The 24,101-nt window shown below is 39.5% G+C and overlaps 1 protein-coding gene across 1 annotated transcript; it reads right to left on the bottom strand.

The window, feature by feature from the left end:
* Positions 1–2,557: 2,557 nt before the first annotated feature.
* LOC144006465 (protocadherin alpha-C2-like) lies at positions 2,558–23,334 on the bottom strand. The gene is made up of 4 exons (XM_077505319.1): positions 20,561–23,334; positions 16,018–16,076; positions 10,292–10,377; positions 2,558–4,292 (listed from the first exon to the last, which is right to left on the bottom strand). The coding sequence occupies exons 1-4, from the start codon at positions 23,108–23,110 to the stop codon at positions 3,982–3,984; spliced, it is 3,006 nt and encodes a 1,001-aa protein (XP_077361445.1). The 5' UTR covers positions 23,111–23,334; the 3' UTR covers positions 2,558–3,981.
* Positions 23,335–24,101: the final 767 nt, after the last annotated feature.

A 24,101-nucleotide genomic window follows, 5' to 3' on the forward strand; every position in this document is an offset into this window, starting at 1 on the left:
GAAAATTGAATTTCAAATCACTACTGGCCAAAAAAAATGAAACTGCATTCTCCCTTCTTCACATACACAGTGTGGCATAATTGTCAGCTTTTAGGTGTGGTTGTGAAGCAGGGGGAGGAGCCAGAGGTGAAGTAAAAAGGTAATTTAATTAACCAAACAAAAAACAAACTCCAAAAGGTAAGCAATGCAAGACAGGGGAACAACAAGGCAGAAAACCAGCAGCATGACAGTGAGAAAACAACAAGAATCCAAACAGACAGAGGGGAGACAAGAGACTAAATACACACACACACACCAATTGACCAACGAGACACAGCTGGGCAAGGCACAAGTGGCAGAGGGTGCTGATTGGTCGGCACATTAGGAAGGGCGGGCCAAAACACAGGTGGACATAATGCTTGACATGACGAGGGAGTCACACAAGGACAACAAACTGGACAGAAAACCGAATCAAAATTCAAAGTCAAAACAAAGTTTGAGATATTTAAGAAAAACTTTATTTGTGACTTATTAACAAAACACATTACCAGGTTGATGAACTCATTAGAACCACTATTATCACCTTAACAATAAGCAGGTGTACAAAATAAGTTTATGAACAGATCTGCACTGTCACAGTCGACTAGCATGTGCCAACCACTGTCACACCCAGTGACTGACAAATATTCACTATACACGAGCAGAGAATACATCAACTTTTTTTTTGTTTTTGCATTTTATCTATTTTAGTTTTTTTTTTTTTTTTTTGGTCCACTTTTTTCAACCTTTTTGTCTTCATTAAGCAAGGAATAGTTATGGAGGGTGTGTACATGAGTTCACAACAGTGTTTGATCATTTCAAAGGTTAACACAAGTTTAAGGGTCAAATTTCTTACCAATGAAAACCATATGCAAAAAATAAATAAAAATTCATAGCATAACACAATAGCATCATGAATACTGTATATAGACGATCCAATGCTATTTTTACAGGATAAAAAAAAAAAAAAAGTGATACTTTTAGGTTTTGCCACAATTTGCAGTACTGTTTGTAATTGTGTTGTGTGCATTGATGTGTATTCAGCTTTGTGGTTTGCAATACACATTTCCCAGTGGGAAAAAAAAAGGTATAGTTATATATAGTTTTTTTTTAATATCTTTCCTTTGTTTATAACATGCAAACACTTGGTGATCTGACAGCACAGAAGTACACCTGACGGACGGGGGGGTGTCAAGGAAACGTGAGCATGGTTGGTTTTGAGCATGATGGCATCGCCTACAGCTCTGACTGGATATCGGAAGGTTCCAGAAAAGTAACGCTAGCAGAGATGAAACACTTCCAATTTGCATTGCCTTCAGCTCAAACTCCACATTTTTTCTCCCCATGCTAGAATCCTCACGTAAGGGCAAAATAAAGTTAATCTTTTTTTTTATACATGTTTTATACACTAGCAAAACAGCTAATAATAATAATACAAAAAAAAAACAACTACTGCTTATTTGCAGTAATCGAGCAAAATGTAAAACTCTTGTAAATATCTTCCAACTCGAAACTTCTCCGATGTTCTAGTAACACGTTGCAATGGATTCGACGCAAGCATTCGACACAACTTCCTCCGATGACGTACTTGGGGGGTGGGGGGGGGGAATATGTGAATGTTTGACATTAGGTAGCACAGTGTCCTCTGTTTATGAATATGCAACAACATGACACGACTGCACAGTCCATTTAAGGGGGGGATGACTTTACAGATGTTTATGCCGACTGGGGTGGACGGGCGGAAGGGGGAGGGGAAACAAGGAGCGGGCAAGCACGTCCTACAAGCACTGAAGCAGTCGAAGCAGATGGTGATGAGCTTGAAGAACATCTACTTAACATTCAAAGACAGAAGAAGAGGGATCCGGCTTGAACTTTATCACTTTTCGAAGATACTCTCACCATTAAGAATGCCATTTGACCCTCACACTTCAAGAATAGGGCGCATATTTTCTATTTTTTTATTATTTTTTTTACGGTTTGTATATGCAGCACTGAGAAGAAAAACAGTTTATGCCGGGGAGTCGGTGTTTATAATAATAATAATGTGCGTTTCAGACGTCAACTGGATTAAGGTTGTGCTGTATTCTATGAAAAAGAGGCAAAGGTCAGGTGGGCGGCCTGCATCTAATTATGCTGCACTTATGTTACACTGCGTCACGAGAGTACAAGAGGCAACAACAAAATAGTTCAGCCAACACGAAAGCTGGTGCAAATGATATCGAGTCACATGATTAATCGCACTCACCAAAATGAAAGTATGCGATTTTTAATGTACATTATACCGTATTTCAAAATGACGGATGGTCATTTTGAATGTTTTCAACCCATTTCAGCAAACTGGTAAAGTTCACATTCAGTTCAACCAATATTTAGTTTTTCCAAATTCATCTTAATTTAAAAGTGTTATTTTAATGGCTGTACATTTACCCATATTATCAAATTGTGTGACTTAAAAAGCCAATGGAACAAATCCCAAGTTAACTTTGATAGTATGAACATGAATTATTATACAATGGTTTCGGCCAGGGGTGTCAAAAATATTATTATTATTATTATTATTATTATTATTATTATTATTATTTTAAATCATAGACCAACAAACGTGTTAAATACGACACAAATTCAATTACTGGTCACACAAATAGATATGACAAGGATTAGCGTCCTTATAACGTCATTAACTGTGGCACGCAATGCATTCTGGGAACAATATATATGCAAACAGGTAGTTTTAACACGTCCAGGACTCCATTCCACTTGCATTTGTATTATTTTTTGGATCAATATGATTACAGTTGAGCTCCGTAATTTAGGGCTGGCACACAAATAGCGAAAATCTGCGTATAATCGTTTTTAAGTTATATACCGTTATTTTACCGATGCGGCCCACTTGGTAATATATTTTCCTCCATGCAGCCCCTGAGCTAACATGAGTTTGACACCCCTGCTTTAGGCCAAAGGTCATTGGAGTTGAGATTCATTCATGGTGGATTGAGGGGGAAAAAATAACCGTAAAAAACGTATATTACGGTTTGTTTTGCTATAGCCAATGTCACAAATGGAAATTGACTCATCGAATGAATGTGAATTTAATAATAATAATAATTTAATAATAAATCTTAAATTTATCCTTTGTTGTTTGAAGTTAATATTGTAATGGTAAAACATAATGTCACTTAATAAATATACAATAGTACAATTCGTAGAAAGTTGTGACGTTAACCCGGGACAAACCTGATGGAGTTGGTGCATACCAGTGTCAGCCTTAACGTTAGCAATGTGATGCACGTATTTCTTTGTTGATGTCCTGCTTGCCTCAGCCACCTTATCCTCCTATGACAATAATCGCACTGTCTGCATCTCAATTATTTCTTTTTCATGTTTTCATGACTTTCTTTTTTGTATAGAAAAGTTCACATTTGCTGAATCTCTACGATACCTACTTATTGTAATCCCGAAGGGGGGGAAAAAAAAGGTCACATTTTTCAGTTTGGCTTTCACTTTGTACCTATCTAGATGAGACGGTATGAAGAAGGTGAGGTACGTTATTTCTGAGGTGCCAGCACAGGCATCCTTTGCTGATCATAGTTGGATACAAATCACTTTTTTTTTTTTTAAATGGCATTTTGGTTTTCATTATACAAACTTGTGGGGTGATGAAATTCACAAGCTAAAACCAATCCCATAAAATGCCTTTCGAAAGTACGTTTGAACAGAATTAACTACTGCGGGTCAAAGTTGAAGGCCAAATGAGCCATCGGATGAGAGGAGCATTTGTTGAGCAGGTTTGCTTTGTGCAGAGAGCCCCACTCGGCCTATTAAGCGATTGGCAACTGTACAATGTAAATATAGTATGCGCTGTAATGCATATGCTGCACTCATTCATATTGAGTTGGCCTTTTTTTTTTTTTTTCTGGCCCTGTAATCAGGATGGCATCTTAATAGCTTTAATTCACCCCCTCTTTAATCATCTCCATCATCCTTTCCTTTATCCTTCTTTTCTTTCTTATCTTTCTTCTTCTTTTTCTTCTTCTTGGCGTCCTCCTTCTTGCCGAAGCTTATGAAGTCCCCTTTATCGTCGACAGGGCCGGGGTCATGGCGGATGGAAATGATGGCCGGCGATCCGGGGATGATGAAGGCTTCGGGAGGAATCTCGCCAGGCTTCAGGCCCTGCGGCGGGCAGTAGCTTTGTCCGGCGCCGTAGCGGAAGTGCCAGCTGTTGCTGTTGACGCCGGCGCCGACCGGAGGGGAGAGCTCGCCGCCGCCCTCTCCATCTATACAAGTACAAATGTAAGATTTTAATGCAGTTGTATTTGCAATATCATATTCATTGCATGCTACGATCTAGTGATTTTATTAAAATAAATAAATAAATAAATAAAGATTTGCTTCAAAATCATTTGGATGGTTTGCTGGAATCTCTTTTATTGAAATGGCGACCTTTTAACCCTACCTGGTGTTTAATAGTTATAGCATGGGACAGTGTTAGTGTTATTTTTCTCGATAGCCTTTGATCCATCCATCCATCCATCCATCCATCCATCTTCCATCTAGCATCCATCCTTCCATCTAGCATCCATCCATCATGCATGCGTCCATCGATCCATCCATCCATCCATCCATCTTGCATCCATCCTACCATCTTGCATCCAACTATCCAGTTTCCACCCATTCATTTTTCATCCATCTATCATCCATCCATCCACTTTGCATCCATCCTTCCATCTAGCATCCATCCATCCATGAATGCATCCATCCATCATGCATGCATCCATCCATCCATCCATCCATCATGCATCCATCCATCCATCCATCCATCATGCATCCATCCATCCATCCATCCATCCATCCATCCATCCTCCATTCATCCATCATGCATCCATCCATCCATCCATCCATCCATCCATCCATCTTGCATCCATCCACTATTGTAATAATCGAGTAATTGTTTGGAACCATTTTTAATTTAAAATTGCCCAAATCCTTTGATTTTCATCATATCAACAGTAATTGTTCCCTGATTTCTGTAGTCCTCCATGAACGAAGAGTGATTATCTTCTGTGTTTAATCAAAATATGACATTTGCAAACACCTGTTATTACTTATTACCTTTTTTTTTAATCACTATACAAATAACAAAATAAACACCAATCACCGGTTAATAAACAGTATTCGGGGGAAAAATGCTTTTGTAATATATTTTAATGCGAAATTCAAATGAATCTGATTAGTCGATTAATCGATTGAATAACCCAAATATTCGCTAGTAACAGCACTACATCCATCCCTGCATAAAAACAAGACCACCATTTTTGCTTGGAAGTGTGTTCAAATGACTGGGATGATCAGATGGAGCTATAACAGACACGCACATCCAAAATAGAAAGGATCATACACAACGAATAAGATAGCGAGGTCAAAAGGTCACAAAAGCACAACTGAAAAAGGAAAGGGAATGTTTGATGAGATCCAGTGAGATGTAGACGGCGAGAAGCAAAGCGGTAAGGAAGATGGGGGCGGGGGGCGGCATTGCGGTGCTCTCAGGCCCACACCAGTTCTCTCTCTGCTCTGACCTACTTTCCGGCAGGATTTTATTTAGATCAAACAGGCCCTTGCCAAAAGATTCTTTTTGATTTTTCTTTGTAGGCTATTTATGACATTACTGGAATGCTGAAATGGTTTCAACTACTCTCCCTCTGGGAAGTATGCTGTTACACATGGTCTGGTACAAATCTCGGTCCACATTTTTAACGAGTTCATCAAGTCAATTACGTGCATGCACTCGTCCCAACGGCTAACAGGGGACAACTTGGCATTGTTGACCAGTCAAAACGTTGTTGCAAAAAGCACCCTAACAATAGTAGACACCAATTTGTACCCACTCACTATTCACGTAAACATGTTTTGCTGATATTTATGATGAAATAGGAAGTGTCAGTTATAAAAACTTTAAGACAGGAATATGTGAACAAAAAATTGAATTGAATTTTACACAAGTAAGTAAGATATTGAGTACAATACCGGAATAATTCAAAATCTGAAAATAAAAGTTATGAAAATTGAAAAGAAAGAAAAACACAGCATGAGCATTTGGTTTTATTGTTCACAATGTGCGAAAAAGAAGATCAAGTAAGTTAATTACGCCATGTAAACGATCTTGTTAATGATACATCAGTGTCAGATTAGATGATTTTATCTCACCATTAGTCGAGTAAGTCCCGTAATACTGTAATGCTGCTCTGTTTTTGAGGATTATGACATTTGACGGTATGCCTTTAATCCAGCTATTAATCCACGGAGGAGGCACTAAAACATTGTAGGTCTTGTTCAACTGATATTCAAAGGCCAAAGGAGAATTTCCTCTGCCCTTGAAAAGAAATGTTTAAAAAACAAAAAACAAAAACTGCTGTTTTCTAATTGTGGGAATGCTGAAGCATTCTTTTTGCCATGTAACAACTCCCACAAAATACTTCAGATTTACACTGCTCAAATTTCAACTTGCCTCAAAACTTCACGCCTCCCGGGGTATATATATATTTTCTGATTCCACATTACTTAGAGTATTCGCACAATTTAACGTTAAATATCAACTTTTCCCCATTCATTTTCAATTGGATAGACATTGAACTATTTCTAAGTGTCACTTTCCACGCCCGCTTCCATTGTTTGAAACTGCTCATTGGCACAGTTGATAAAGTGCATTGTCCAGTAACCAGGAGGTTACAATTTAATAATTTATCTCTCGATTTACTTCATAAGCATTCCACATGCATTCAAATCTTAGCATTCAGGTATTAGCGTTTAGCTTTCAGCATTCCCACGCAATTTATGCAGAAATTGCACTTAGTCTAGAATGTATGCTTTTTATATGGCAGTGTAATATTTTAACACTACACACTAGTGTAATGTAAAATCAACACTGACCTTAGTTGACTAGCGTTAAATTTCAACTGCCGTCAGAGTTGTTTTAATGCCATTTCAGTATAAAAAAAATGAACACATTAAATATTGTTACTTTAACTATAATTAGTGTGGACCAATATAGACACTTTTGAAGTGTTAATTCAACTCTATAGGCATTAATACTGCTGATTTTGGCAAATGAATAATTTAATCTCCCCTTGAAGAGATGTTTAAGGTCTAATATTTTCTAATTATAGCATGACTTTTCATATAACGGTGCAATATTTTAAAACTACAGACTAGAGTATTGTCAAATCAACACCAACCAGGATTGACTACCATCAGAGTTCTTTTAACTCCATCTCCGTGTTAAAAACGTTATACTTTATATTTAGTGTGCTGACTTTGCTGCGTCGTAACACGAGCAACCACCCCAACACTGTAATTCTTCAGTTCCTGCAGCTCTTTCAGCAATTTTCCTCTGACGCGTCTGCTGCAGCAATTTATATTCTAACGCTTGACCAACGGAGGCAAAATGTCAAGTGGCTGAGTTTAATCAAGTGAATGTTGTCCAAGTGACTTGAGACGTCACTGTGCTTCCCAGTGGTGGCCGGAACAAATCTTGTCAGGATCCAGGCACAGGTGCGAATAAGAGATCTTGCCGTGCGTGTGCGCGGCCTGTGTAAAGCGAGTGTTTGTCATCCTGCCACTGCCTATATTTCACAGAAAATCAGGAATGGATTAAGAAGATGCTGCAGCTATGAGTCCGTGAGGTGGTTGCCATGACACCTGATGTTGATGAGCGGTAGATTTGTAACCTGATGTCCTACATTTGAAATGAGCCGTTAGGTTTCTCCCCCAATCCATCACGCATTCCTTTCCAAATCGAACAGCATCGATTGTGTTACTAATATAAGGTGTCACGCCAGATGTATATTCTGCATTTTCTTCTCCTGCCCTTGTCACCGCTCCATCCTCCTCATTTTAGGGCTCTAATTCTTCCATTCAGAGGTATGGCTGGTTGCCATGGGAACAGCCTTCACCCACTCCCCGCTGATGGAGGGTGCGGCTGCTGCATGCAGCAATCTCTCCGTTAGACAGTGTTGCCAGGCAACAAGTCACATGGTGTTCCCTAGCAACAACACTACTGCAGGAACTTGCCAATCCTCTTAACCTTTCTCATTCTCCGTCCCACCAGCACCCCCCCTCCACCACCTCTCTTTTGTACCTCTCCTTAGCTCTTCCGCTCCCAAATTACTTCCGATATTAAGGGGTCTGTTTTTTTTGTTTTTTTCCCACTGCAGTCTCTTATTACCGATAATAGCTTTTGTCATCGTCTTCATGACATTAGACAAATGTCTCCTCTTTTGGGCCACTGGGCCAGTTACATAAACACGGTTCTGAAGGAGGCTGCAATTAAAATTCATCACACCACGTTGGACAAATTCATCACGATAACAATTCACTGCAGACTTTTCATACAAAAAAAAAAGAAAAAAAGAAGAAAAAAAAAGCTTTGCCTTTTGATGCATATTAAAAAGGATCAACCTGCAAAGCCGGTGCATGAATATGCCTCCGCACTGAACCACCACTAACCAAATAGGCTCCCTCATGCAACAGTGCACTCCTGATACGCAAACTGTGCACTATTCTTGAAGACAATATTTAAGGATTTGAATGAACAGAAGCAAATTTAACAAATAAATACACTTAAATAAGTATGCGTTTAATGAGCAAGGCAGATTGAGTGACTTTGAAAACGTCTCACTCTGGAGTCTGTACCTATGCTCAAATTCCTAGCAGAAAATCAATGTGTAATAGGCTGAAGGAAGAAGTGAAAACAGATCACAGTGCACAAAAAAAAAGCCTCAAAAATCCATTTTTGAGCCAACAAAAGCAGTTTCTCGGTCATTAGCGCTGAGCCAGTGTGTGTAAATAATGAAGCACAGGTCATGTTTGGGGTCAGCATTATTTACATTGCTTGTGTTGCCACAGATGTTCCAACTTTACCACCCACGCAGTGCACATCATTTCCTATTTGGATTAAAAAAAAAAAAAAAAAAAAAAAAAAAAAAAAAAAAGCAAAAACATCTGTGTCAGTTTGCAAATATCAATGCAGCAGAACAAGTCCCTCGGGTTTACCATTTTGGATGCTAAGCTAACCCTGAATATTATTTACGATCAAATGGAATTTAATGAAGTTTTTTTTTTTTTTTTTATGAGGCACTACTACTACTTTTAATAAGTTGTTATAATGCAGGCTTGCAGAAACATTTTTAGCACAATAAAATTATTATTTTTTTGTAACTCTTTTACTGCCACACGTTCTCAAAAAACAACCCCCAATGCCATCGGATTTCGAGCATTTTTCGAAGCAAGCACAATATTGTGTTCTTTTGCTACATATACATCATGGCTACCACATGAAAGATCGCATCCCATTCTTCATTAGAAAAAAAAAGTATGTTTCTACCTTTTTCCGTTCTTTAGTAATCACCATTTGAAAATAGGTCATTTGAGTGACATTAAGCGAGAATTGAAAAGAAAAGATACATTTTCTCCACAACAGTGACTTTGATAGTAATATTTTTTGTTTAGTGACACTCCGTCAAATTAGGTTTAATGTTACAAAAGCTTTGATCATTCACGTCAGCCTTGAAAACGTTCTATTTCATCAGATTGTGTCATGTTTCATTGATATTCGCAGCTCTAGTTAGGGCCCGAGCAGCTACCGCTGAGAGGTTAAATAAACTTGAGTTGAATTGAGTAATTCCATACACCGGCAGCCCATTGAAAAGAGATACAATGCTGCCATCTGCTGGCCATAGTTAGTGGATGTTTTTGATTTCACATCTCATTGAGCTGCATTGCTGCACTTGGACGTTGCACTGACCACTGATATATTACAAAAAAAAAAAAAAAAAGTAGTTGACGTCACTTATCGTTTTTGGCGGCTTACATCGTGATTTTACTAAACGTCATTACACGTTTTTGGCGGTCAAAGAGTTAATGTAAATGTCTACGTTGTAAGACTTAAACAAGAAAACATGAAATTACAAATACCATTCATTTGTGTGCAAAAGCAGCGTTTTACAAAATAAACGTAATGACATTGATTCTATTGAAAGGTTTCACTCAATTGATGTTTTGTTTCAATTTTCTATATTAATTTAACCCTTTACCCCAACAATTAAAATTCTTTGGGAGTTCATTTGAGAAATTGCTACTGCAACAAATGCCCCAAAATGTATTCAATTTCAGGTCAGTTTTAACAAGTCTTTTGTTTTCCATGCAAATGTAACCACTAATTTCCTGCCACTTTTCAATGTTTTTCCATCACAACTTAAATAAATGCTAAATTGTTTCACACCTGCAGCACTGGAAACGGTGGGCCAGTTCTGGACCAGCATTCCTTGGGCTCCCTGCATCACGGAGGCCTCCTCCATGTGGACCGAACTGAAAAGCAGAACACATTAAGTGAGAGGCATGCGGATATTGAAGATATTTGTTTGATATTTGTGTTGTATGTTGTGAAACGGTGGTTCTGATTATTGCAGTGGTGCATGTAAGGTTGTAATTGAACACGTCACGTGTAAACATTTGACCGACTGATCTTTAATCGGAATGGCAAAAAAAAAAAAAAAAAAAAAAAAAAAAAAAATCTACAGACTTGAACCTACTTTTGAAAACAGCACAGTACATTTGTTAAGTATGGTAGAGCTGTATTTAATTTTTAACTACAAGAGAATTGCATTCAAGAGTATTTCGGAATCATTTGTATTTAACTTCCTTTAATTAATCACAATTTAAAGGAGATGTTTGTATGTTAAAAATACTGTCGGACGGATTTGTTTTGGCCTGTCTGCGACGTTTGTGGGCGGAGACTCAACGTTTTCCCTCCAGCCGAACTGCAGAGGCAAGCTGCTATCACTGGCATATGCAAATTTGGCTGTGCGAAACCCCCGCTCCTGATTGGTGGACTGGTTTCACCCTCGTTCCTGGTTGGCTGCTGTCTTTGGCTTGCTCGACCATCACTTTTGAATGTTGTGTTTACAAACAACGGAAGTCCGTTGGACACTACCTTTAAATAAAATCATTTTTTGTCGTTGTTAAAACTGTCAAAAAAAAAAGAAAAAAAAATTGACGGTTGTACATTAGTAAAATGATCTGTGAAAGAAATCTCTTTTGAGTTAATAAGGCATGAGCCAATATGAGCAAAAATATCAAAAATATTGAAATTACAGCTCTAAAATGTGCTTATTTGAAATATTTGGGGAAATAAAAACAGCATTTTTTTTCCCATGTAACACATTCTATTTCGTTTTGAAACAAAATATACGAAAATTGGTACATTAAGACACGTGCCACGTTCAGTTTATAAGTAAATAAATGTTGATATTCTTCCTGTGCTTTCATTTTTCTTAGCAAGACACAGCGTCCAATCACTGGTGAGCTATTTTTGCATTAATTGAAGGCAATTAACTTCAACTGTTTTTTTTTTTTATAGGTACAATGCAAGCAAAGGCAAACGTTAACTGCCTATTTAAAGTTAACGAGCAATATCGATTCTGACGCCTGCGTATCGATATATTGCCGTATCGATTTTTCAAGCACACCCCTAGTTCTTACAGTAAAATCGGTTTTGTTGATTTTTTTTTTTTTTTTTATAAAATAGCTCAAACTCGGTGTTGAGGAGGTTTACTGTGATAAAAGGGGTCAAAACATAATGAAACAATAACATTTTCTTCCACATCGACACAATTAGTAAAGTTATCAGTAAAGTGGACCTTCTCTTTCAGGGCCCGCTGCAATGCAGTATATCTTAAGTGCAACACTTATGTCGGAGATGGATGTGGCATGAATACAAAATGGCTACGTTGACTCTTTCACTTGCTAAAATGCTGCTTTTACCGTGTCAGGGTATGGCACCAACAAAACTGGTGTATTTTTCCCCCCTAATGATTATTCCAGGAATGTGGGTCAGTGAATTTGGTGCTCCATGCAAAATGTGTAAAAGAGTAGAAGATTACAGTTCGCCTGTGTCGGGGTTAAGTGTTAATGAGAGCGTCTCCTCTGTCCGCAAACATTACAGGCCGTGACATTTTCCAGACGGCGGCGGCAAATTGCGGCGATGCTTTCTGTTAATCCACATCATGTTACAGTCACTGGTGACATGATGCACATTAGGATGCTTCCACGCCATAGAAATTAACACTAATTTCCAATTAAAGTAAACTTGGATGGAGCAGAAGAGCGCGCAAAAAGAGCAGTCAGCGTTGTGAGCGTGAAATTATGAAAATTCCGTACAAAGGAGAGGAAAGGAACTCATTAGTCTGAAGTTCCAGCTGTCCTAGAGCAGCATTTGATTACGTATATTTTTTTGGCATCTTTTTGTAACCTGATTATTACAAAATTCGAGGGCCAGACAGCGGATGAAAACAACTTGAATTGTATTCCAAATGCTTTGGTTCAATGCTAATGAGATCCATGCTTCCATGAAAATTCCTTCATTACTCAGACAAAGATGAAAAAAATTTCCTGTTCTAAATTCAGACCTTATATAAACTCATAGCAACAGTCTTGGGATCATGTTTGTGGAAATTATTTCAAAATAAGACCGCCTAATTAAGTTGAGATATTTTGATGATGTTGCGCCCTACTCAGTGTTTTTTGTCTACTTGTATTTAATTAATCTCGTGTTGGGATTTGTTGAGGTTCCAAAGCAAAACTAAGAACATTTTTTTAAAATCAAATTGCGTACAAGCATGTCTGTTGCAGACAACAATTAGTATTGAGATGCAATCATGTCATCAATCTCGTCTATGTTCCTTAATTCTCCCAGAATTTAAGTTCTGAAGCATGATAAGAAAAAACTAAACATAACAAAACAAAACATTGAGGACACGCGCTGTAACCCAAACCAAAATTGGGTCAAAACAAGTGACTCCAACTTTTTGATATAACCTAAAAAAGGTCAAATGAATAACTAGGTTAGTACAAAACAACATTTTTTTTTTTTTTTTTTATTGTACAAAACAACTTAACGTGTGTATGCAAAACAACCTAAAACTTGGGTTATTTTGTACAAAATGATCCAAAATTGGGTAAAATTGATCTAGCTTAGTGGGTCAGTATAATTTTGGATTGCTAGTTTTAGGTTTGTACACGCCAAAAAACATTAGTTGGGTGAAAAACAACCAACCTGGGTTAAAAATGGGTCAACCCAAGTTTTTTTGGGGCTGTTTATTTAACCCATAAAACAACCAAATTTTGGGTCATGTTTGGTACAAAACAACCCAATATTTTTTCGACAACAAACTAAAAAAACAAAAAACAAAAAAAACAAATTTGGGGCTAGCAAGGTGGTGTTTGTACAAAAAAAAAAAAAAAAAAAAAAAATGTCCAAAACAAAATGTTTTGTACAAAACAATTCAACATTGGGTAAAATTGACCCTAAATTAATTGAGGTTAGTAGGTCAGCATAATTTTTGACTTCTTTATCATCTTTTAAAACATGTCTTAAAACTCATCTGTATTTTTTTGGCTTTTGGCACACTATGAGACTTAATGTTTTTGGTGTTTTGTGGTGTGTACGAATTTGATGTTTTTTCTATTTATTTATCCATTTCTTTATTCACTCGCCTACTTGTTATTAATTTATTGATGTAAAATTTGTTTACACACAATTTATTTACAAAAAAAAACTTGTATACGCACTTCAAAATGTTTGCTTTGTTCTTGTTTTGTTACCTTATTCTTTACCGCATAACCGATTTCTGTTTTCTGCACACAACAATGCCTGTTTTTAAAGCGCTTTATAATAAAAAGTTGAGTTGAGTTGAATCGAGACGTTTTATTGGTGCCCACTCTATAAACAGTTGGATCAAAAAGGAACCAACCCAACTTTTAAGGTTGTTTATTTAACACAAAAAGTCGTAAGAAAAAGAATAACCCACACAACAAGCCAATTTTCTGGGTGGTTTTGTACAAAACATTCCAAATTTTTCGAGTTTTTATACAAAACAGACACATTTGACAGAGCTTATTTTGTACAAAACAACCGATTTTTGGTGGGTTGTTCAGATTTCCTTCATTTGACACAACTTTTTGGGGTAAATGAAAAACTGAAAAAGTTTGGTTAGTCCCTATAGAGTCTCTTTCCTATAAGACGCTATATTTGTGTCGGGTGAACCGGCTACAACTCTCCGGACGCGTGTCGTTATCGGTATCAACACAATTTAATGCCAATAGTCCAATGTTCCAAAAAAACACACGAACCTTTCAACGTCCACGTCCAACGACAACGGTCAAAAAACTGTTTGCCTTCCACCTTTCCACCCACACCTGCCCGTCATTATCATAAATTCCATTTAATTAATTCCTGGGGGCACACGTGCCACCATGTGGCAGAACCCAGCACCAGCAACCGCACAAAAAAAAAAAAAGAAAAAAAAAAAAGAAAACAAAGAACACCGAAATTTGGCTCCAACAGTCCATTTTGGGATATTTTTGACCCAACTGTTTTCATAGTGAATAATTATTATTTTCCCAAATACGAGTACTCAAAATAAACAAATGCCGTCAGACCTACAACAAATGATTTTCTCACAACAGTGGTTCAATTTTTGTTATTTTAACATACTTGAATCTTCGCTTGAATTAAGAAATTTCACTGAAATTAATCTTTTTAAATTGAAATCCTGTGTTGTTCACTTTTTACTTCCTTTAGGTGAAGTGTCCATACAATGAATTACCAAATATAACTGTACTCCCAAACGTCCTATGTCGTCTGCGTTAACAACTTCACACCTCCTGACAAAAACGTGTATAAATAAACGCGGTGCGTGCGGGGCAGTTGTACGCGCGGACACTGATGTGTGCGTACATCAGCTAATCTGCGAAAAGGTCATAACTCATTTGTCCTTCATGCTTCCTGCTTAAAGACCGAAAGTGGGGGATGTGACCCTCAGAATGTAAATGGCCTATATAGTGTTACACTGCAGAGAAGATTCACTGCATTGGGTGAGCATAGACCAGTGGTGTCCAAACTACGGCCCGGGGGCCATTTGCGGCCCACCGTCCATTTTTTAGTGGCCCGCGACATATGCTAAAAATGGCATTTGACTCAGTTCAAATAAAATAAAAACAAAAATGTTTGGAGATGGTCAAAGTAAGAAGGGAAGGTGTCGAAAAACACAGATGCTATTAAAGGTTATTTTAGTTCACTAAAACTAACGAAAAACTAAAATTAAAAAAAAATTTCGTTAACAAAATGAAATAAAAACGAAGATGCTTTACAAAAGAGAAAACTAACTGCAACTACATTTTATGTTTACACAACTAACTAAAATAAAACTAAGTATAATTATAGCAAAAATGTCCTTCGTTTAAGTCTTTAGTACTTAATTTAATGCATGAGCCATTTTTGGATTATTTTAAATGTCATTTTTTGCAATTTATTTTGATATAAACCAGAATAACGACGTCATGCCCATGGTGTGTTTTAAATATTGCGCACTAGTAATACACATAAAAAAAAAAACTAAAACTAATACTGAAACTAAAACTAAGCATTTATTAAGGAACTAAAACTAATTAAAAAAAAACAGAACCACCCTGAAAACTATTTAAAACTAAAAAAAAAACTAAAAAAAAACTAATACTGAAACTAAAACTAAGCATTTATTAAGGAACTAAAACTATTTTTTTTTAAAACAGAACCACCCTGAAAACTATTTAAAACTAAGAAAAAAAAAAGAAAAAAAAAAAAACTAAAATGAAAAATTCCAAAATAACGCTACTGCCATATTACAAATAAATTGGTTTATATAGTGTAGCATTTTTCTAAATATGCAAAAATTATTTGTACAATTTTTAGGACTAAACACAATTTCTCTTCATAACATTATGTGGCCCTTGCATCCTTCTAATTTTCTCTATGTGGCCCTCAAACGAAAAAGTTTGGACATCCCCTGGCATAGACGCTTTGTTGTCATTTTGGAACAATCTACTCACATTGGATGATTTTATTGAGAACTGTGTAAATCTGCTTCTTATATAAGGTGTCTTGACTAAAGTTGCAAAACAGTTACTTACCTCTGCACCCCGGCCCTCAAAGACGCAGAATATCGCCAGTCAGCGTTCGGGGCTTTTGGCTGAGCGTGCAAGAGGTGAGTGGGAAAGCAGATGAGGCGGTCGAGAGACATGGAGAGAGAGAGAGAACACCAAAGAGAGTTGAGTTGAATCTCATACAGTGCAGAGCCAGGCCAGGCTACAGCCTCATCAATTAATAACGATACGCATCCCTGCTGTGGATGTGATCGGGGCGCACATACAGACACGCGCACGCCACACGTATATATTGATATCCACGAGAGCGCAGACGCTAACGCGCGCGCATGTGCTAAATAAGTTTAGTGATTGACGTTTGGAGTTTTTGATTTTCCCCACTCCAAAGTGTACAAATGAGAGACGGGCTTGCTCTGCTCTCGCAGTTTTTTTTGTGAGTATGTCAAGCTCCCAGCAGACTTGCGGTAAATTATCGCCCATAAAACTAATAAGCGAGCGCCATTATTGCTCTGGTAACCACACCCCTTTTGCCTCTAATCTGAAGAGAGTGCTTCAGCTGTGTGTGAGAACTTGTACACATTCATGACTGTATGCCACTTATCAAGTTGTCTTCACGGATAATTAAGGGTGGTAGCAACAGTAGGGATGTAACGATAAGGGAAATATCGTGATATTGTGCTATCAAAACTGCCGCAATATCGTCGTCGTCACGTTCACGATATTTAACTCATTTGCTCCCAATAATGTGTAAATACGTTTTTTTTTAATGTTCTAAGTGTCCCAAAGACGTATTTATACGTTTTTTTGTTGTTTTTTTTTTTAATGCTAGAGCATAGAGAAGACTTTGATTCAGCCTCTCAACTGCAAAGAATGGTTGCAGAAATGGTAGTTATTACACAAACGGCCAGCAGGTGGCAGCAGAGCAAAGGAGATCAACCAGGGCCATGTCGAAAAAAAGCTCAATTACTTACAATTTGAAATAGATTTGTGAAAACTGATGAAACTTAGCTCTCTTCTAATGCTAATTGCTGCAAAACGGAAACAGATAGAAACATACTTTTTTTTTCCTGATGAAAGAATCTTTAATCTTTCTTTTGATAGGTTCCATGCTTTTATAGCCATAAAACACAATATTCTGTGGGCCTTGCAAAATCAGTCAAAAGCCAGTAAAACAGCCGGGAGCGAACGGGACTACTTCTGTGAAAATGGCTGGGAGTGAATGAGTTAAAAGTAGTGTTGTTCCGATACTGTTTTTTGTCGACCGATACCGATACAGTATCGGCCGATACGATACCATACCGATACCTAAGTTTTTTTTTTTTTCTCAACATGAAAAAGCTGTCCTGCCATTGGTTCAGAGCATTCAATGGCCAATAGGATATCTTAGATCGGCATGCAGTGAACATGTCACATATCAGTGAATGTCGTGCACAAGCAAAACACAAGATGCTGCATCCAAAATCCTATATGTGTTGGAATTATTGGTATCGGCATGTTACTTGTGAGTACTCACCGATACCGATACCACTGTTTGAATGCAGTATTGGCACCTCTGCCGATACCAGTATCGGTATCGGAACAACACTATTTAAAAAAAGTCAGGTTGACTTCCATTTGTGCAGTTCTAGCACCCTCTGGTGGCTAGTTTTTTTTTAATGCAATTTATTTTTCAGTAGTGATGTTTTGGCCCGTTTATGTTTATGTTGTTTATGCATTGCTGTTATGTACAAAAGCACAATATTGTGGTTTTATATAGTGTTTGGAGTTTTTTTTTTTTTTTTTTTTTACAATAACGTGACCTATGTTAAATATCGCAAACCTCCCCACAATATCGTGATAATTATCGTATCGTGCGCTTCATAACGTGATCATACCGTATCGTGATGTTTGGGTATCGTTACATCCCTAAGCAACAGAACACATTGTTTCGCGATACCACTACTCAGGAAGTAGCAAGTGTCCCAGATAAAGACGGCCCATAATGTTCTGTCACTACAATTCATAGGGGAGTGTTTCTGCGCTCATAGACACAGCCTCTTCGCCTAAATCTAATTTGCAGGGCTGAGCAACAGAGGTTGTGGGTTAATCAAATTTCCTTTGCTTCGCTTGACTCTGTGAAACGTTTCCTCAACTTGTCACAAATGGGAAGGAAATGGAACTTTATGGCGAGCCAAAAGATTAAAAAAACTGAACCACCCCAAATGTCCAAAATGGAAGCTGTTTTATATACGGATATTCATGATACATCTATTTATAACATCTCATTAAAGGCCCAGTATGCCGGTTTCACTCAGGAAAATGCACTTTTGAAATACAGGATGTACACACTTTCACTTTCTCTCAGTCTACACATCTGGGTTTATGTTAATCTTTGGTGGTGATTTTGTCCTAAACACAATGAACATCATAAAAGACTACAGGAATTGTAAATTATCATAATTAGGGCTGCACAATATATCGAAAAAATATCGATATCGCGATATTGGCCCTTGCAATATGCATATCGCAAAGGCATGCAATAAGTTTTATATGGAATTTTATGCTTTTTATATGATTTTGACGAGTCAGATGCTAACTAAAATGTGCATCGCCATCCAATATTTGAAAATTATCAAGACATAATTACAATTAATTAACTAAGATTACATTAAGGTTGCTTATTTTGCCCCATGAAAAAAAATTTTCTTTCATTAGGTAATAAAAATGTCATTTCTTTAGGTAAATGTTAAATATCGCAATAATATTGATATCGCTATGTTCAGCAAGTATATCGCATGTTTTTCCAATATTGTGCAGCCCTAATCATAATCAAATTGAAAAAGTTGATGCAATTTTTCAGCGGAAACAGAACTTCAAAACGTGCCTGTTGTAATCATGATTAGTTTTTAAATTGCCTCTTCCATCCTTAGTGCAAATTAGCCCAACCCGAAGGCTTGACGTTAACTTTGCTTGACAACTCGCCTTGCAGTAACTTTTACTGAGTCAATCAACTGTACCAATCCAACTGTAAAATCTTTAAGTCTCATTCAGACGCACACATGCACGCTTAGTTCAAGCCCGCTCGGTCAGATATCAAGAGCAAAGAGGTAAAAGACGTCATGACCCGCTCTGAGAGTGGATGTGATGACAACCTCAAACGGAGACACAAATCTCTGAATCATCAGAAATCACACAGGGATGGAGAAAAGCATCGGGACTGACGTTAATGCGGTGTGAGTGCTGAGCTGGGCTCGGCTGAGAGACTGCACGGTATAAAAGGCGAACTGAACCAAAGCCAACGACGCCCAGCGCTGATTCGGTTGTTGGCTTCCAGGCCGGAGGGGAGCAATATGAATGTGTCTCAAATTAGGGAAGTAGTAGTAGCCATTGAAAATGAAATAACTCGTAACAGCCGCTTTACCAGTCATGGACGGTTGCGCCTTCATCGGGACTAAAGTTGACTACGTACTTAATGAGTAGTGCTGTCACTATCCAATATTTTTAGAATCGATTATTCAATCGATTAATCGACTCATATGATTCTTTTCAATTTTCCATTAACGTGTATTACAAAAACATTTTTTCCTTTATTACTGTTCGGTACTGTAGTGTTCGGTGTTTGTTTTGTACTTTGTATTTATATAGTGATTAAAAAAAAAAGGGGGAGATTGATGTTGTACTGTTCCCGGTTCAGTCATTGTTTTTCCAAAGTAAAAACAGATGTTTGCAAATGTCTTATTTTGATTTAACAAACAAGATAATCAGTCATCCTTCATCAATGACTACAGAAATCAGTGAAAAATTACCGTTGATATGCTGAAATCAGAGGATTTGAACAATTTTAAATAAAAAAATGTCTCCAAACGATTACTTGATTATTAAAATAGTCGATTACTCGATTCATTTTGACAGCTCTAATGTAATACAAGGTTTGTAGTATATATTTATAGTAGCGGTGTCAGGCTATTAAAATGTGTTTAATCGTAAGTTAACTCACAATTAACCGCACATTTTATATCTGTTCTAAATGTACAATATTTTTTTTCTCAAGTTTTTCATGCTCTTGTTAACATGAAAATAATTGAAATGTGGCTGCATCTTTTAGTCGTTGATACTGTAATTTCATAATAATTCATAAAATTGAGTTGAAAAAGTAAAAGTAAAAAAAAAAAAAGATCTACTATACTGTAAAAAAACAAGTGTGATATTGAGTTGTGTTGAGGTCAATTTGCTGCCACTAGATGGCATAATTGCATTAGTAAGACATTGGTGACAGCTCAGTGCATTTTCATTTTCATATTAAGAGCTATCTAATCTTTAACATGAAGTAACTTGTGAAATTTTGCACATTTTTAAAATTGTGCAATACAACTTGACCCGAGTCTCCACAAATATATGCATTATTATTCAATTTTTGAATGCTAAATTTTGACGTGGACATGTCTTTTCTGGGACAGGCTTTCCAAGGGGTGGTCATTGATTTAATTGTGCGCTCAAAAAAAAATAGTGGCATTAAAGGAACTTTAAATGAACTCAAAAATTAACACAATAATTTTGATACCCCTAATTTATAGATATAAATCAAACATACCTCTGGGCAGATTTGAAGCGAGGCATCCGGCATGCTCAGCCTGCGCACAAATCCGCTTCCGCTCGTGAAGAAGCGGTCAGCACCGCTGCCCCAGGTGCCACTGATGGGCCTTCCCGTGTTGTAGAACATGAAGGTGTCGCTGCCCGAGGTGGCCGTCAAGCAGGTCTTGTAGCAGTAAGTCTTTGTTAGCGAGCCGTTCCCGCGCACTTCAATGTAGTGAGGCTCAACTTTTAGGTCCCTCCGGAGTACCACGTTGTTATTGGGTTGCCCCGCGGCTCCGCCAACGGCCCCGCCTCCGCCGGCACTCACGCTACTGTTCCCCCCATCTGGAGGGGGCTTCTGTGACCCGCAGCAAGGGGAGCAGGAGCCGGGTTGTGTGCAGTAGGCATGGCAACGGACGATGGCCAGCACCACCACCGTGACCAGGAACACGAAAGTGGTGGCGCTCAGAGCGACGATCAAGTAGAGGGTGACGTTTGAGAAAAGCAGCGCACTGTGGGGTCTGATGATCCTCTTGGGGTCCGGCACGACCTTGGGGGGCACCTCCATGACGGCCACGTTGATGGTGGCGGTGGAGGAGAGCGCGGGCTGCCCGTGGTCTTTCACCAAGACCGTTAGCGCGAACGAGGTGGAGTTGTCCTCCAGGATCCTCCGAGTGGTCCTGATCTCACCCGTGTGTTCGTGCACCTTGAACAAGTCCAGGTCCGTAGCAGTCTCCAGTACGTACACCAGCCAGGCGTTTGGACCGGCGTCCGCGTCGTACGCCACCACTTTGGTCACCAAAGCGCCGGGGTCGGCGTTCTTTTGAACCGTCTCCAAGGAGCGGGTGCCGTTACCCGGAGGGTTGACGATGAGCGGCGCGTGGTCATTCTGATCCATTATGTAGATGTAGACGGTGGCGACGCGACTAAGCGGAGGGATGCCCCCGTCTTGGGCTTTGACCTGGAAGTGAAACTCTCGGAGTGACTCATAGTCGAAGGCTCGCAGGGCATAAGCCTCCCCGGTGTCGGCCTTCACAGACACATACGACGTGACGGGGATGCCGTGGTTGTTGTCGTTGAGCACGGTGTAGGTGATGCGCGCGTTTTCCTTGATGTCTGCGTCTTGAGCTTTCACGGTACACAACGAGGCGCCGGGGGCGTTGTTCTCGGTCACGTAGACCGTATACGACGTCTGCTCAAATCGCGGCGGGTTGTCGTTGACGTCGGCCACGTCCACCTGGATGGTCTTCTGAGAGGAAAGAGGCGGCTTTCCTCCGTCCGTGGCACTCAGAGTGACATTGTAGGCATCGGTGGTCTCGCGGTCCAGGAAGGCTGAGGTAACCAGGGTGTAGTAGTTCCGGAAGGATTTGATCTTGAAGGGAAGGCCCGCCGGGATCTCTAAAGTCACCTGCTTGTTGGTGCCCGAGTCCCGATCGGTGACGCTAATGAGGGCCACCACCGTGTCGGCGCGGGCGTCCTCCCTCACGGGGCTGGACAGGGACGACAGCACAATTTGAGGGACGTTGTCATTCACGTCCACCACTTCGACCACCACCTTGCAGTGGGCTGCCACCGCCCCGGGGCCTTTGTCCATTGCTTGGATGTACATCTCATAGGAGTTGGTCTCTTCGTAGTCAACATTGCTGCTTACTCGTATTTCGCCCGTGTTGGTGTCCATGCTGAACATCTGTCTCACTCTCTCAGGGGTGTAGCTGCTAAAAGAGTAATATACCTCCCCATTGGTGCCCTCATCCAAATCCGTCGCATTCAGTTTGATGACCAGGGTGTTTTTGGGCGAATTCTCCAACAGTTTCACCTTGTACACAGAGTTGTCGAACATGGGAACGTTGTCATTCGAGTCCAGGACTCGCACGTTAATAATAGCCGTGCCTGTTTTCTCAGGTGTCCCGCCATCAACAGCACTTAGAATTAACTGGTGGTAAGGCGTTTGCTCCCTATCAAGAGGCTTCTTGAGCACCAGCTCGATGTGCTTGGTATTTAAAGAGGGTTTGTTGGATACCAGCGCAAAGTGGTCATTTGTGCTCAGCTGATATATACGAACAGAATTGGACCCAATGTCCGGGTCCTGGGCATTCTCAATCGGATAGCGAGACCCCGGTAACGCCGATTCCGTGATCTCAACTTGATACTCATCCCGAGGGAACTGTGGTGCATTATCATTGACATCCACTATCTCCACCACAATATGGTGCACCTCGGTAGGATTTTCCACCAGGACCTCCAGATTGATGAGGCAGCTGCTGGATAGATCGCACAGCGCCTCCCTGTCGATCCTTTCATTAACAAGCAATTTGCCATTTTTAGGGTTGACAATCACGTAGCGTTTACTGCTGCTGCTGGAGGTTACCTTGATTTTTCGGCTGGGCAGCTTTCGAATATCCAGCCCCAAGTCATGCGCCAGATCACCGACCAGTGCCCCATTTTCCAGTTCTTCCGTCACAGAATAGCGCAACTGTCCATACGAAAGGCCACAAAATAAGGAGAATATGACGAAATAATAAAAAGGCACATTGCTCCCGAGCCGGTTGCGTATCCCCGCAACAGCCATCGCAAACTCATAGGATCCGCAGACGGATTAAACGCAGCCTTCCGCCTTTTTAGCTTGCAGTACCACGCGTCCCAGCACCTCATTAAGGTGGGCTAAATGGTCTCCGGCTGAAGGAAACACACGTCGCTCATCCATTGTTGGACCCGGCGGTGGCAAATCCTCTCCAGCTCACCCATATTTCCTTTGTCCGTGATGCGCTCTTTTTTTTTTATTTTTTTTTTTTTTTTTTTTTTTTTTTTCTCCTCCTGTCTCCAATGCGCGCTGCTGACGGGTGTGTTTCCTCGCCACTGGAGCTGTGAGGATCTGTCAAAGCAGCCGCAATGCCCCCCCAAGTATCCTTTCGAAATAAAAATTACGCCACTGTTTGTGTAAGTCGCAAAAATATGATCAGGTGTTGTACGATCAAAACTAGTAAATTTTGTTTGGAATGGGAAGAGTTCGACTAATTTGTGTCACATCAACGTGTACTTAGAGTGTGACATACGCTAATGTGGTTTTATTTTGAAAACAATAACCGGAAGACAGCGTAAAGATTACAGCTAGCTTGACTTTTGTAGTGCTCCATCCCACCCTTGCGCGCAACAAAAGACCCAATGCGATGTCGGTTCTGGGGTGGGTTCTTGCTTTGCACGCGGCCAATTATTAAATAACAAATATCTTCACTTTACAGTCATATTAATGACAATTATGTCCAATCGTAAACACGGAATGTCGCACAAGCACCACGTCAAAATGGACTGAGTGCATTTGATCGTTATGGGGTGTTGTCCGTGGAAGAGAAATGACAGTGATGAATGTTTGCCTCCCATTGCTTATGTTTGCCTCCCATTGTCTGCACCGGAGTCACAAGGATATGCTTCATTTGCCGGTAGCGATTGTGCGGTGCAGCCCACCGCATGACGATCATTTTGGGCAAGGCGCAGCAAGGGAGAAAAAACATTGCACTGACAATCACAACCTTCCCTCCACATGGATCACTGTCAGTGGTAGA

This window comes from Festucalex cinctus, chromosome 18, assembly GCF_051991245.1.
Source record: "Festucalex cinctus isolate MCC-2025b chromosome 18, RoL_Fcin_1.0, whole genome shotgun sequence".
NCBI classification, from domain to species: domain Eukaryota; kingdom Metazoa; phylum Chordata; class Actinopteri; order Syngnathiformes; family Syngnathidae; genus Festucalex; species Festucalex cinctus.

Bases quoted from the DNA above. Each gene is read 5' to 3' on its own strand.
- LOC144006465 (XM_077505319.1), bottom strand. From the start codon at position 23,110: ATGGCTGTTGCGGGGATACGCAACCGGCTCGGGAGCAATGTGCCTTTT. The intron at 16,077-20,560 runs GTATGTTTGATT...TTGCACGCTCAG, and splicing joins CGCTTCAAATCTGCCCAGAG to CCAAAAGCCCCGAACGCTGA. The intron at 10,378-16,017 runs GTAAGTAACTGT...TCTGCTTTTCAG, and splicing joins TTGAGGGCCGGGGTGCAGAG to TTCGGTCCACATGGAGGAGG.